The sequence below is a fragment of the Ambystoma mexicanum genome, chromosome 4p (assembly GCF_040938575.1).
Source record: "Ambystoma mexicanum isolate Mex_15411 chromosome 4p, UKY_AmexF1_1, whole genome shotgun sequence".
Classification (NCBI taxonomy): domain Eukaryota; kingdom Metazoa; phylum Chordata; class Amphibia; order Caudata; family Ambystomatidae; genus Ambystoma; species Ambystoma mexicanum.
Window position 1 is genome coordinate 350,980,369 of NC_090927.1, and position 12,430 is coordinate 350,992,798.

At 47.3% G+C, this 12,430-nt stretch overlaps 1 protein-coding gene across 1 annotated transcript in view; it reads left to right on the forward strand.

The window, feature by feature from the left end:
• LOC138453240 (b(0,+)-type amino acid transporter 1-like) overlaps positions 1-12,430 on the forward strand; it is a 321,037-nt gene that overhangs the window by 130,118 nt on the left and 178,489 nt on the right. The window contains exon 2 of the mRNA XM_069605898.1: positions 11,184-11,317. Coding sequence (XP_069461999.1) covers positions 11,184-11,317 — 134 coding nt within the window. The remainder of the gene's footprint in view (positions 1-11,183; positions 11,318-12,430) is intronic.

Consider the following 12,430-nt stretch of genomic DNA (forward strand, 5'->3'; position numbering starts at 1 on the left):
TGCAAATTCCCAGAATATATGGAGACAGCCAAACATCTTCTAACTGAATGTCAGATATTAAATCCTACAATATTATTACATCTTGTTAAATTTGTACATAATCCTCTAACCATCTGTGAAACATCATTTTGGCTTTATTGCACTAACACCTGCAATATGCACCTGTTTTTTGCACTGTACAATGTTTGGCAACAGATTGAAATAAGTTTGGGCTCCCTGTTTTAATTATCTGAGAATGATAGTGTCAAGAATATACATCTCACCTTGAGTGGGAGTAGATCTTTTGCCAAATTTTATTTCATTTGTCACATGATTCTGAGATAAGGAGCCCTTTGGAAAGATGTTCCTTTATTATTGTGTGTTGCTAAGAACATATAGAACTTTGAGAAAAGATAGTAATATACACGTATTTTAACATGATTTATCTCTATTTTTGCTTATCTAAATGTATGTAATTAACTTTAGTTTCTGCTTTTATTATGTTGGTATAGTACACATGTTGCTGATTTCTTTTGATTGATGATATTAATGTATGTAATTTGTATTATGTGTAAAGTTTGAATTTATTTTCAATCTATATCACATTAAAGAATTATTATTTAAAGCACCTGTTGGATCTGCTGTGGCTGCAGTTGGTGCAATTGTGCTGGCAGCTGTTGGCATTGATGGCACCTGTGGCAGTGGTGTGGCTGGGGCTGCTGTTGTTGGGATTGTTGCTGGTGGGGGGGTCATCAACATGGTAGGTTCTAGGGGTATGTTGGGGTTTGTGGGTCCCTGCTCCCCTCTTTGAGGTAATTGTTTCCCCCTCATTTTGTGCAATAATTGTTGCATTTCTGACATGTTCTCGCACAATTTCGCCAGTTTTTTGTTACCTTTTTTAGGGCCATCTGTCACTTTCTGTCTCTTTGGTGGTGTTGTGACGTCATCTTGATTGGGTGGTATGGGTGTCCCTTCCCTTGGTCGTCCGTACATATTCTCCCTGACCCATGCCCAACCGTAGTGTTCCGCTGCCTCGATGGCTACCATAAGGTGGGGTGATATGGGTTTCTGTGCCGGTGTTGTGGGTTCCTGTGATTTTCCTTTGGGACACATGTTTCCTTTCAGTCTGTTTGATTAAAAGAAAGATATTTGAAAAAGGTTGTGCTTGGCCCTGCAGGGATCTGAACCCATGTCAGCAGTCTCTGCACAGATGTCAAAATTAGCTCTCTACTCGTTGTGCAATAGCACCGTCTATCATGCACATTATAATGCTTGTTGTATTATTTATGGATTCTTGTGGGCTTGCACAAAATGCTGTTTCCCGTGCTGGGTAACTGTCGAGTGTTGCCCCAAAAAATATTTTGGTTTATGTTCAGACAAACTGCAGCAGTGGTCTTTGGTGAGCTGAAATTATTTCTTGTGCCCAGGTTCGAGTTATGCGTATAAACTATGGGCCTCATTACACAGATGGCGTTAGGGATTTACCGGTACCGGTAAAATACCGGTAAATCCCTACCACCTTACTACGAGGTCCCTTTGCGGGTTGGGGGATTTAGCGCCTGCTTTTTGCAGGCGTTAAAATCCAACCCGCTAAGGGACCTCAGAGCTAATTACGGCACCCCAAAATTGCGGTGCCGTAATTAGCGCCTTCCCCATTCCCATAGAGCCCTATGGGGCAGAAATGGGAATGGGGAAGGGCAATGGCGGAAGGGGGATTTACCGCCCCTCCAACCTTGGAATGGGCCGGTAAATCCCTTTTCCGCCAAGGCGGTGCCGTGTAATGAGGCCCTATGCCTTTGTTGTTCACTGCAATTAATTGCGTGTGCCCTGTTGGCCTGGGCCTTAAAAAATGCCCCAAATGCTGTATGAACCAAAAGTTGTCTGCCTACTGCCTCAATTACAATGTTTGTTGTACTTTTGCGATAAGGTTTCCTGGCACGGGGTTTCCCAGCAGCCTCGGTGTTTAATCTTGCAATATTTCTATTGAAATTGACGTGCAGCACGCATTCTGGGTCCGCCGGTGAGGGGCTGCCCACGGATGTTTATCTTTTTTGCACGTGGTTAGAGAAAACAGTGTTCTATTTCATGCTCGCAGCCCGGCGGGACGGCTTACCTGAAATTGACACTTGACTGAAGCCACGGCCTACGCCGGGCTGCTCTGCAGGTTCCTCCTTCCTTCGTTCGCGCTGGTAAGTGAGTCCTGCTTCCCTTCGGTACGTCCCGGGAGACTTTCTTTGTTTGTTCAGTGTTCGCTGCTCTCTGCCGTGCAGAGGTTCATGAACAGTGCAATGTTCAAAGGGAAACAAAGATGCTGCAAATGCAACGAACTTCAGAGTTTGCTAAAGAAGCAAATGTTTGGAAGGCACTGAGTAAATAGTGCATCTCCTGTGTGTTTGGGTCCCCGTTCAGAGTCCACAAACTGTTTGTGTTTTCTCAGAGCAGCCCGCTCTGTATTTTTAAGACCCAGGGGAGTACTGGGTCTTTGATATGTATAGTAGTGGGGGCTGTTGTGTTCCAGCCCCGGCCGGATAGCCGACTGTCTGGCCCCCTGGGAGTGGGCAGGTCTTTGAACCTGATCCCTGCCTGATTGTTGGTTTCCTTAGGTGCTTAGCACCTTGCTGTATGGAGGAAGGGTGAGTTGATTGTTCACACCTCACCCTTCCTCAGCTTTGTGTTGCACAGACTGCGTGTCTCTCTGGCTTGGGGAAGGAGAGGAGCAGAGAGGGGGAGAGGTTGGGCTGCCCCTCTCCAGGCCTGCTGATGGTAACAGCAGTTACCCTGCTCTCTTTGGGCGGCCCTGCAGCATTGCCCATAACACACCTAAGAGTGTAGTCAGCAATAGCAGGCTCAGTGTGGAAGGGCCATTACACAATGCCCTGCAAGTAGGATTCAACTTTTTTTTGTATCTCACAATTGAGTTAAAGTGATGAGGTGTACTGTAAATAAAAAAAAGACTTCCAAATTGATTTTGTACTTTAACTGATCACCTCTGACTTTGCAAATGACACCAAAATTGATGACTTCAAAACCCCAGCTTACTTGAAATCTTTAGTGACATACTATGAGCCAACTAGATCTCTGTGCTCATGTAACCTGATGCAGGTTGCATGCCCTACCTTTAAGTGCACCAAAGGCCAGGGCAAATCTTTTGCCGTAATTTTAGCAAAACTCTGGAATACTCTTCCAGTGTCGGTATGGCTTGAAAACAATTCCAGAACCTTCAGGAGAACCCTCAAGACTCTCCTTTTTGAGTGATCCCTGATATTTATTTATTTGCATTCTTTTTAAAGCGCCCACACAGCCTGGGGGCATCGAGGCGCTGTTACAGGTAGTATATGTCTCTTAGTTGCGTATTTATAACGCGCTTGATACCTGGAGGTTTCTAAGTGCGGACCCGGGGATCAAACCTGTGTAGCTTTGTGTCATCTTGTTTCCAAGGTGAGCACATTGCTGCTGAGCTATCCTCCCTATACGTATCCCATGCCTGATACCCTTCTCCTGTCTTGTGTTATTGTTGTCCATTGTGTACTTGTGCGCTCTGATGCCTGCTGGCTCTGGCGCATTATACATTTATAAATAAATAAAATGTCACTCTAATATGGACTTTACTCCTACCAGGGCTGTATTGTGCACCTTTCCTCGTTGATTCCAGGAAAGATCACAAAATCCTTAGTTTCACGAGGCAACTATCTGGTGAAGTCTCATTTTGGAAAATAGCTCCCATCGCAATCAATCCAACACCAATTGACACCAATTGACAAATAGGCATGGCTCACGGCCTAGCTGTCATAGACCATGCGTCAGGCAAATTGTTTAATCAGTTAAAGATGTCACTCACTGACTCCTGTATCTAATGCTGGTGAAAATATCCATTGCTTGAGTACCTGAGGAAAACGTCTGCCTTTACATTCTCACATGTAGAAGGTTGCACGGGTGAAATCTTGGTCTCTTAAAACACAGGACAGAAGAACACCATGCACTACCAGAAATCATGCACACGCTAATGTGTTCCATATCTTAGGATATGATTAATGCCCTCTAATTCTGTTGAAGGACAAAGCAAGAAACAGTGTGGCTCATTACAAGTACAGCGGTGTGGGTAAAAACAATGGTAATGCAGCATTCATTCCATTATTGCCACATTACCACACTGCTGCACTACAAGTTTGGTAGTAAGGTGGAGGTTTAACTCCAGTCAAAAGCTGGAGTTAATCCTCTACTTTACCACCAAAAATTGGCAAATTAGCAAAATTATTGCCAGTGGATTTACCCCGTGGAGTCCTATGGGCTCCGAAAAAAGGGATTACCACTGCCCGCCCACCATTTTTAATCCTGCTGTAAATCTGTGGGACCATGCAGCAGTAACAGTAATCGAGTTTGTCAGTAATTCAGTGGATTTACAGTCGAATTACCACTAAACTCGTAATGAGGCTGTGTGCATAAAAAAACATATATAATTGTTTTTTTAATCATTTTCTCTCATGACAATTAGAATTAGAAAAAAAATATAATGTATTCGACATCTAACTAAATCTTCACAACATCCATCCCCTATTATCATAAATATCAGACTCAATCATACTCATCTCCCCATTTAGTTTTCATTTTATTTTAATGTTCAAAGCACGGACCTAGCTCAAGAGCAGCACAGCATTGTACAGGGTGTGGTTAGCAGGCTTTTGTGCTGCCATCAGCTGCAGTCTGTGTCTCCATTGAGATTAGTGCTTGGTCAGGTGTTGTGTTGTTGAAAAAAGCATGTTTTGAGAGATTTGCTAAATTGGTAGACCTGTCGGGCTATCCGCAAAATACCGGGATCGAGTTCCAGAGGGTAGGTGACAAGAGAAGCAGTTTTTGCAGGAACCTTGTGAGCAATTCGACCATTCGCACAGGGAGAGTGCGCTCGCTTTGGCTTTATTTTTAAATGTTGTAATGAAAGTGAATGATGGGAGATCAACCTCCGGAAAATGTGTGGGGCTAATCTGCACACATTTTCTTATGCTCGCTGCACAACAAACACATAGTCACATGTAATCCGGGTGGACACAGCCTACAGACGCAGTCCTCCTTTCATGTTCAGCTGGAATATGACAGCCACGGGTAGATCAAATGCATCTCAAGAAGGGGGAAGGCAAAACATTCCACCTGCCATGGCCAGGCCCATTAACTGACAAAGGCTACATGGATCCGCCCTATCCTTTGTTCCGCTCTAATTGGTGGCAGCGGATACTGATGAGAAGTTAATTGAAGCAAGCCTGTGAGAGGCCTGGTTGTAGAGTTGACAAAGGGGACAGGAAATCCATCACATTTTTGATATGCATCTATGTCAACCTGAAGTCAGCTTCCGCCCCTTAGTATCAAGGGCAGTGAGCTGTAATGTCTGGGACAACTGTTTACAGTAGGTAACCCCCGCAGGGGGACCCTCTTTCATAGGGTAGAAGTATGTGATTTGAGACAGAGGGCCTCATTACGACCCAGGCGGTAAGGGGTTTACGGCAGCGTTAACAGCGCCGACCCTTACCGCCTGAGTATGAGGTCCCTTAGCGCCATGGCGCTTTTAACACCTGCTTTTAGCAGGTGTTAAAATCCATGGCGCTAAGGGACCATGGAGTTAATTACACCACCGTAATTTACGGTGGCGTAATTAACGCCTTCCCCACTCCCATTATGCCCTATGGGGCAAAAATGGGAATGGGGAAGGGTAAATGGGGATTGGGGACTTACCGCCCCGCCAAGGTCGGAATGGGGCGGTAAGTCCGCCAACCACCATGGCGTAAACGTAGTTTACGCCATGGTGGTAAAGTCACGGCCCAGGCGGTAATTTACCGCCTGGGTCGTAATGAGGCCCAGAATGTCTGTTCACAAGGGAGACTTGCGCTTTGATCAGGAACCACAGAGAGCTCAATCAACAAGAGAGACCCTTTGATCCACAACAGACAGGAAGATGGGTGGGTCTTAGTAGTACATGTTTTCACCCCTTTGCATTTCCTGTTGCAAAGCACTCCGGCTATGACCTCACGCATAACAAGAGATTGTTGGTGGGGACCAAGGATTGGCTCATTTAAGTAGGCTTATCCTGCAACCAATCACTGGGGCCTGTTTGGCTTTAAAAGAGAGGTGTAGCCCCTCTCTTAGCAGATCATCTGAAGAAGGAGTAACAAGAAGAACTAATTTGGACCCTGGCTGAAGGTACAGTCTGCCTTACAGCTTCCGCCAGTGAAGGAAGGCCAGGATTTCCAAAGAGGGAAGCAAGATCCCTCCCCTAAACATCTCCCAGAGAACAGAGGGAGATACTGAACCCAAAGGACCCTTCCAGCAGCTCCAGAACTGGTACTCTAGCAAAACAGAAAGGTGATGGCTGGAAGGTTTTGAATTAATCATAACCACAGGCAAAACTCTGGGCAACCCTCCAGACCATCGTTTTTCAGCCTGCCAAGCCATTACAGAAGGGGAAAAACCATATGCAAATCAGGATTGGTCCTACCCCAAAAGGGGCAGTACAGCCCGAACTGCTAGGTCACATCCCTTCTGCACGAGACCACAAGCATCCCCAGACATGTTTCAGCCTTGTTGGCCGTCATCAGTGAGGTGTAGCTTGGGTCTCTAGACCCGGCAGACTCGGGACCCACGTCTGGGCATACCCGTCCCACTCAGGGTGACTTTAGCAAAACAGAAAGGTGATGGCTGGAAGGTTTTGAATTAATCATAACCACGGGCAAAACTCTGGGCAACCCTCCAGACCATCGTTTTTCAGCCTGCCAAGCCATTACAGAAGGGGAAAAACCATATGCAAATCAGGCTTGGTCCTACCCCAAAAGGGGCAGTCCAGCCCGAACTTCTAGGTCACATCCCTTCTGCACGAGACCACAAGCATCCCCAGACATGTTTCAGCCTTGTTGGGCGTCATCAGTGAGGAGTAGCTTGGGTCTCTAGGCCCGTCAGACTCGGGACCCACGTCTGGACATACCCGTCCCACTCAGGGTGACTTTAGCAAAACAGAAAGGTGATGGCTGGAAGGTTTTGAATTAATCATAAACACGGGCAAAACTCTGGGCAACCCTCCAGACCATAGTTTTTCTGCCTGGAAAGCCATTACAGAAGGGGAAAAACCATATGCAAATCAGGCTTGGTCCTACCCCAAAAGGGGCAGTCCAGCCCAAACTGCTAGGTCACATCCCTTCTGCACGAGACCACAAGCATCCCCAGACCTGGCCTAGCAGTTCGGGCTCGGCTGCTACCAATGGTGGCAGTACCAGACTGATTTGCATGTGGCTGGACCCCTTTTGCAATGGCACAGACGGGCTAAAAAACGGTGGTGTGGAAGGTTGCCCAGAGCAACGCCAGTGGTTCAGATTCATTCAAAACCTTCCACCCATCACTTTTGTGCTTACTGTTTGTCTCACTATGTGAGAGAGGGTATGCCCAGACGTGGGTCCCTTGCTCGCTGCACCATAGGGAACCAAGCTGCACCTCACTGAGGTGGCCCACCGAGGCCGAAACATGTCTGGGGTTGCTTGTGTTTCCGTGCAGAGGGTACCTGGCCTAGCAGTTGGGGCTCGGCTGCTACCATTGGTGGCAGTACCTGAATGATTTGCATATGGCTGGACCCCTTTTGCAATGGCACAGACGGGCTAAAAAACGGTGGTGTGGAAGGTTGCCCAGAGCAACGCCAGTGGTTCAGATTCATTCAAAACCTTCCACCCATCACTTTTGTGCTTACCAGAACTGGTACTCAGCCAGCACACAATGAGCCCTGTTAGGCTCTGCAGGCAAGCTTCCTAGGTCGGAAGTGCCAAAGAGTCTCTGAACCAAACCAAGGACAAGGCTGTTACCTGCAACATTCTCCTCAGCTTTGGGCTGTCAGCCTTAAAGGACGACACAAGCCCAGCGAAGAAGCTAGGAGTGGACCAACAAGTATAAACTAGCATCCACCTTAAGGACATTTTCGAAGTAGTGGAAACCCTGAGACGCCTCTACCCGTGCTTCAGACCCGCCAACCAGCACTAAGACAATTCCAGACCCCAAGCCACTGTGTAGGCCAGTCTGCAGCCATCTGTCCAGCCTCGCTCGCTGAACTGCCTGCTGCCTGATACCCGCAGCTGTCTCCCATCTTGAACTCTGTCTCAAAAGCTGGAAAGTGCCCTGAACCGACTCGACCCTGTCGAGCATGAAGAACTTCTACAAGCATAAGGTAAATTGTGGTCCTGTCCACCTGGTCCTTCTGCAAAGGCCCCTAGTGACAAATTTATGGCCCATTGCTCCCTTGTTGCTGAGACCAAGTATCCTTGAACATTGTGATTAATTACTTTACCAACTATCCACCTGTCAGTATACAGAGTGCATCCCCTTTCCTTCTTGAAACTGTATGTCCTCTGTATTCCTTTACAGGGTGGGTTGTATTTTGTATTGTGCTACAACTGTCTGTTTTGATAATAATAAAGTAGATAGCTTGCAGGGGGGCCCCCACATTTTGGGTTATGCCGCTGGTAGTAACTACCACATGCATTTTATACAACCTTGTCTGGACAGTCCCTTTTATAATTGGGTAATAATTGTATTTTCGCTGTGTTGCAAATAACCAACGATCCACGACCTTGCAGAGCTAAGCCTGCCGTTCCATCCACGTTACCAAATATATACAAGGATGTTTATAATTTACTTGTGTTTCCAATCTGTTTGGATCCCTTCTGGTGTACTAGAGCTGTGGGCCTGATTGATGGTTTAGAAACCGATATTCATCGCTGGACCACTGGTGCCCAGGAAGTTGATTCATCACATCCACTCTTTGCTGACTAGTTGTGATTCAATCCGGTTGGTTGATTGGATGCAGGAGGACTGTGTCATTCCAGATATGTGGAGCTTATCCACCACGTATTCTGGCCTGAGTGGAAGCCAATGTAGTTCACGTAGGACACTGGTAATTCAGTCACATTTCTGCACACCTGTAATAACACGTGCTGCAGTGTGGTGGACTGCCTTTAGGGGAACTAAGTGAGCGGCTGGGAGCCCAATCAGGAGGGTATTTCCCCCCCATCAATGTGAAAGACCAGAAGGGCCTGTACTATGGTCCGGAAGCCTTGCAGCGGGATGAAAGGGTTTGATTACATAATTTTTTAAAATTAGAATGCCTTCTACTTTTACCCATAAGTCACTTGTTTTGAGGCTAAGAACTTCAGCCCCACAGGTCAGGGCCAGAACAACTTTTGTTTTGCAGAATTTTAATACAAGCAAAAATGAGAAGGAACCATAACAGGGATTTATCCTCTTAGCCTTTGCTGCTAATGCTATCATTTTTTTACAGATTCTTAGAAAGTGTCATCTAAAAAAATATTTCCGAGTATTTGGAAAGCCTAAGTATGTTATTGAATCAAAAATCTCCAGAAGGGTGTGCTCTAAACTCCACACACACATCTGATTTTCTTTTTGTATGGATACATAATCATTATTTTTTATTTAACATGATTGTTTTCTAGCTGGTTTAACATTACATAATTTCCTAATGCATTTAATTGCTGTTGAAGACATATAGACCAACGGTCTATATGGACCAGATCATCCGCATAGGCCAGCAAGGAGAGAGACATATTTCACAACCTAGGCGAGAAATGATCTGATGTTTTTAAATGCCTCATCAAGATGCCTCTAAAATATCTTTACTACCTCGCTAGTGACAATGCCAGGAAGTCATCAACTGAGAAAACTCAGTTTGAAAATGGAGCGGCTTCATAGAACCGCTCTGCGGAAGGTCTGGTTTTTTATGTTAAAGCACCCCTATCAACTGTGTGTCAGCAACGCGGGTGCTAATTAGGTAGTGGGAGCCAGGAAACGGAGTGCCAGCTGAGCACAACACAGACAGCTCGGAATGCAGGTTTATACCAGTGAATACAACCCATGTTGTGTGCTTCCTGACTGGCTTTCACCCTACTGTAGGGGGCGGACATGGCCAGTAACGGCCGGCCACCCTGAGCGTATGGCAGCACAAGGGCCTTGGCGAGGGCTGGGGGCTGTTTCTGGACATGACCACCCTCCACAGCGGGGGTGAAAGCCATTTGCACCCCGGGATTTATCCAGGGTGCGAATGGTTTATGTTTTTTTCCATGCCAATCTCGAGAGGAGAAAAAAAATTAAAAGATGGCTGCCGTAAATAGGGAAACGGGACAAAATCCCTTTTCCATTTCTATGGCAGCCGGGAGCGCGAAGAGCACCGGGACTGCAGCACAAAGCTCAGGTCTAGCATGTAAGGGGGTGGGGAAGGGGTATGGTTTGAGGGTTTGGGTGGTGGGAATGCTTCCCCACGTAAAAAAGATGCCGCCACCCAGGAAAGGGCCTCAGGTGGATGGAATGTGTATTCTCCCCCGCTGTTCAGCCATCTAATTGGCAGGGCACCGTTCCCTGGGTGCGAATGCAAGTTATGTCCATACATCTGACATAACTTACACTTGAAACCAAAAAGCAGCAGCGAACTATCCTCTATGAATGGCTTCTTTAAGAGTTTAGCGTTATTAGTATTACCTCATTAGGGGAGCATGCGGTAAAGGGAAGGTGCCACGGGATTCATAGTCATGACAACCCTGCAGTTGTTACTCGTTATGGAGTTTGATAGGACTGCAGTGGGGATTGCATACTACTTCATGTAGTAACCACTGCTGTAGCAGGGGCCCTCCGCTGGGCTTGCAGGGGGGCCCCACATTTTGGCTTATGCCGCTGGTAGTAACTACCACATGCAGTAATAGCACCTGGCTAATGGTATTGAATGGAGGGCATTTCCTCCACTCAAAACTAGGTGGTTTTTAGCGAGTTTCAATTGGAAACTCTAATTCTAGTGGTTCAGAAAAAATGGTGGTAATTCCATTACCGCCCATTTCTACTGCACACGCAATGAGGTTATTTGAATAAGCAATGGGATGTCACCAGTAGATGTTAACTGCACGGTGTCAATGAAATGTATATTGTTTGGGATAACTTTATCTTTCATTGTTATCCACAGTGTTATGTTCTGTTGATTTATACCGCGCACTGCTACTACCCAGGGGCAGTCTCCAGGCGCTGAATAGTGCATGGGTGATCCAGAAATTGAACCTACTAGCATTCCGTGTGCACATGCCCATTTATGAACGGAGTGCAGCTCTGTTAGACCTGACTTCTTGTGCCTGTGAACTAGAACTCTATGTGACCGTAAATGAATGATTCCGTTGTGCATCCCGCAGGTGAACCTCCCGCGAGCCGTCATGATTGCCATTCCCCTGGTCACCGCCCTCTATGTCCTGGTCAACGTCAGCTACTTCGCAGCGATGACGCCGGTGGAACTTCTGTCCTCGGGTGCAGTGGCTATCAGCTGGGGGTGAGCTATGATCAGCGATTGGTTAGTGGCATGTAATGGTTCTTTTCATTGCAAGGCTTGTGCGACCTGTGGGTTCCGCAGTATGCGCCGTACCTGGGGTATACAGAAGCTTTGCACTGGTGCAAGTGCTAGTTTACACGCCTTGCACCACATATTTCTTTAATGCATTTGTGCACCACCGCAGAAGCAGTCTGCCCTAGTGCTAATACCATTAGAGTGCCCTTGTACAAAAAAGCATCGAAACAATACATTTTTTACACAGGGGTAATGTTTGTTGGTGGTCTGCCGCCAACGTATTCTGTGAGCCCCCCACCCCCGTGTGACAGAAGACACGGACAGAGGATGTCACTCATGTGGGCTCCCGGTGGCTCTGCCCGCCGCCGGGAACGCCCTGTTTATTTATATGGGCACGCGACGGAGTGGGCGTCACTCCGTCGCGTGCGAGCCCTTAAAGGGCCAACGCCACACTCCTCCTTTTCCATAACAACAGAACATGAAAAGGGAAGACCTAACTATCAAACATTACACGGCACACATTAACACCCAAATAGTCCCCCGTTTAATAACAGCCACCCTGGATCCCCCCATGACCGCTGTTGCCAACAGGCGGGCCTGTCGGTACACCAACCTTGCATCTCAGTCCATCACATAGTCTGTAAGACGGGCAGGTTTCCCACGCCTAGTTCTCAGGGGGTACCTCCTGCCTACGTCTCTGGCCGGTGTTCCTTCGCCTGCCCCCCCACTGGAGGGAGAGTTCACGGTGGGGTCTTGACCCCCACCTTCATCCAGTGCATCCTCAGGACCCCGGTCTTCCATGGCCTCCGGCCTCGGCTCCCCCAGTCTCTTGAAGAAGCTTGCGTTCCTGGTCACTGATGCAGTTCCATCACACGCTGTCACCATCGAGCCCTTGACCACCACAACGTCCAAGGGAACGGGTTCATACGTGAGGGACAGTTTGCCATGGGGGTGCCGATTTCTCACCAGTACCTCGTCCCCGGGGGCAATTCCTGGGGGTCTCAGGCCTCTCCTGTTATTTTCCATTAGTGTCCTTGCCCTTCTCTCCTCCTCCACTCGATCATTGTCAATAACAGCGGGCTCTCGCTCCCCCACTTC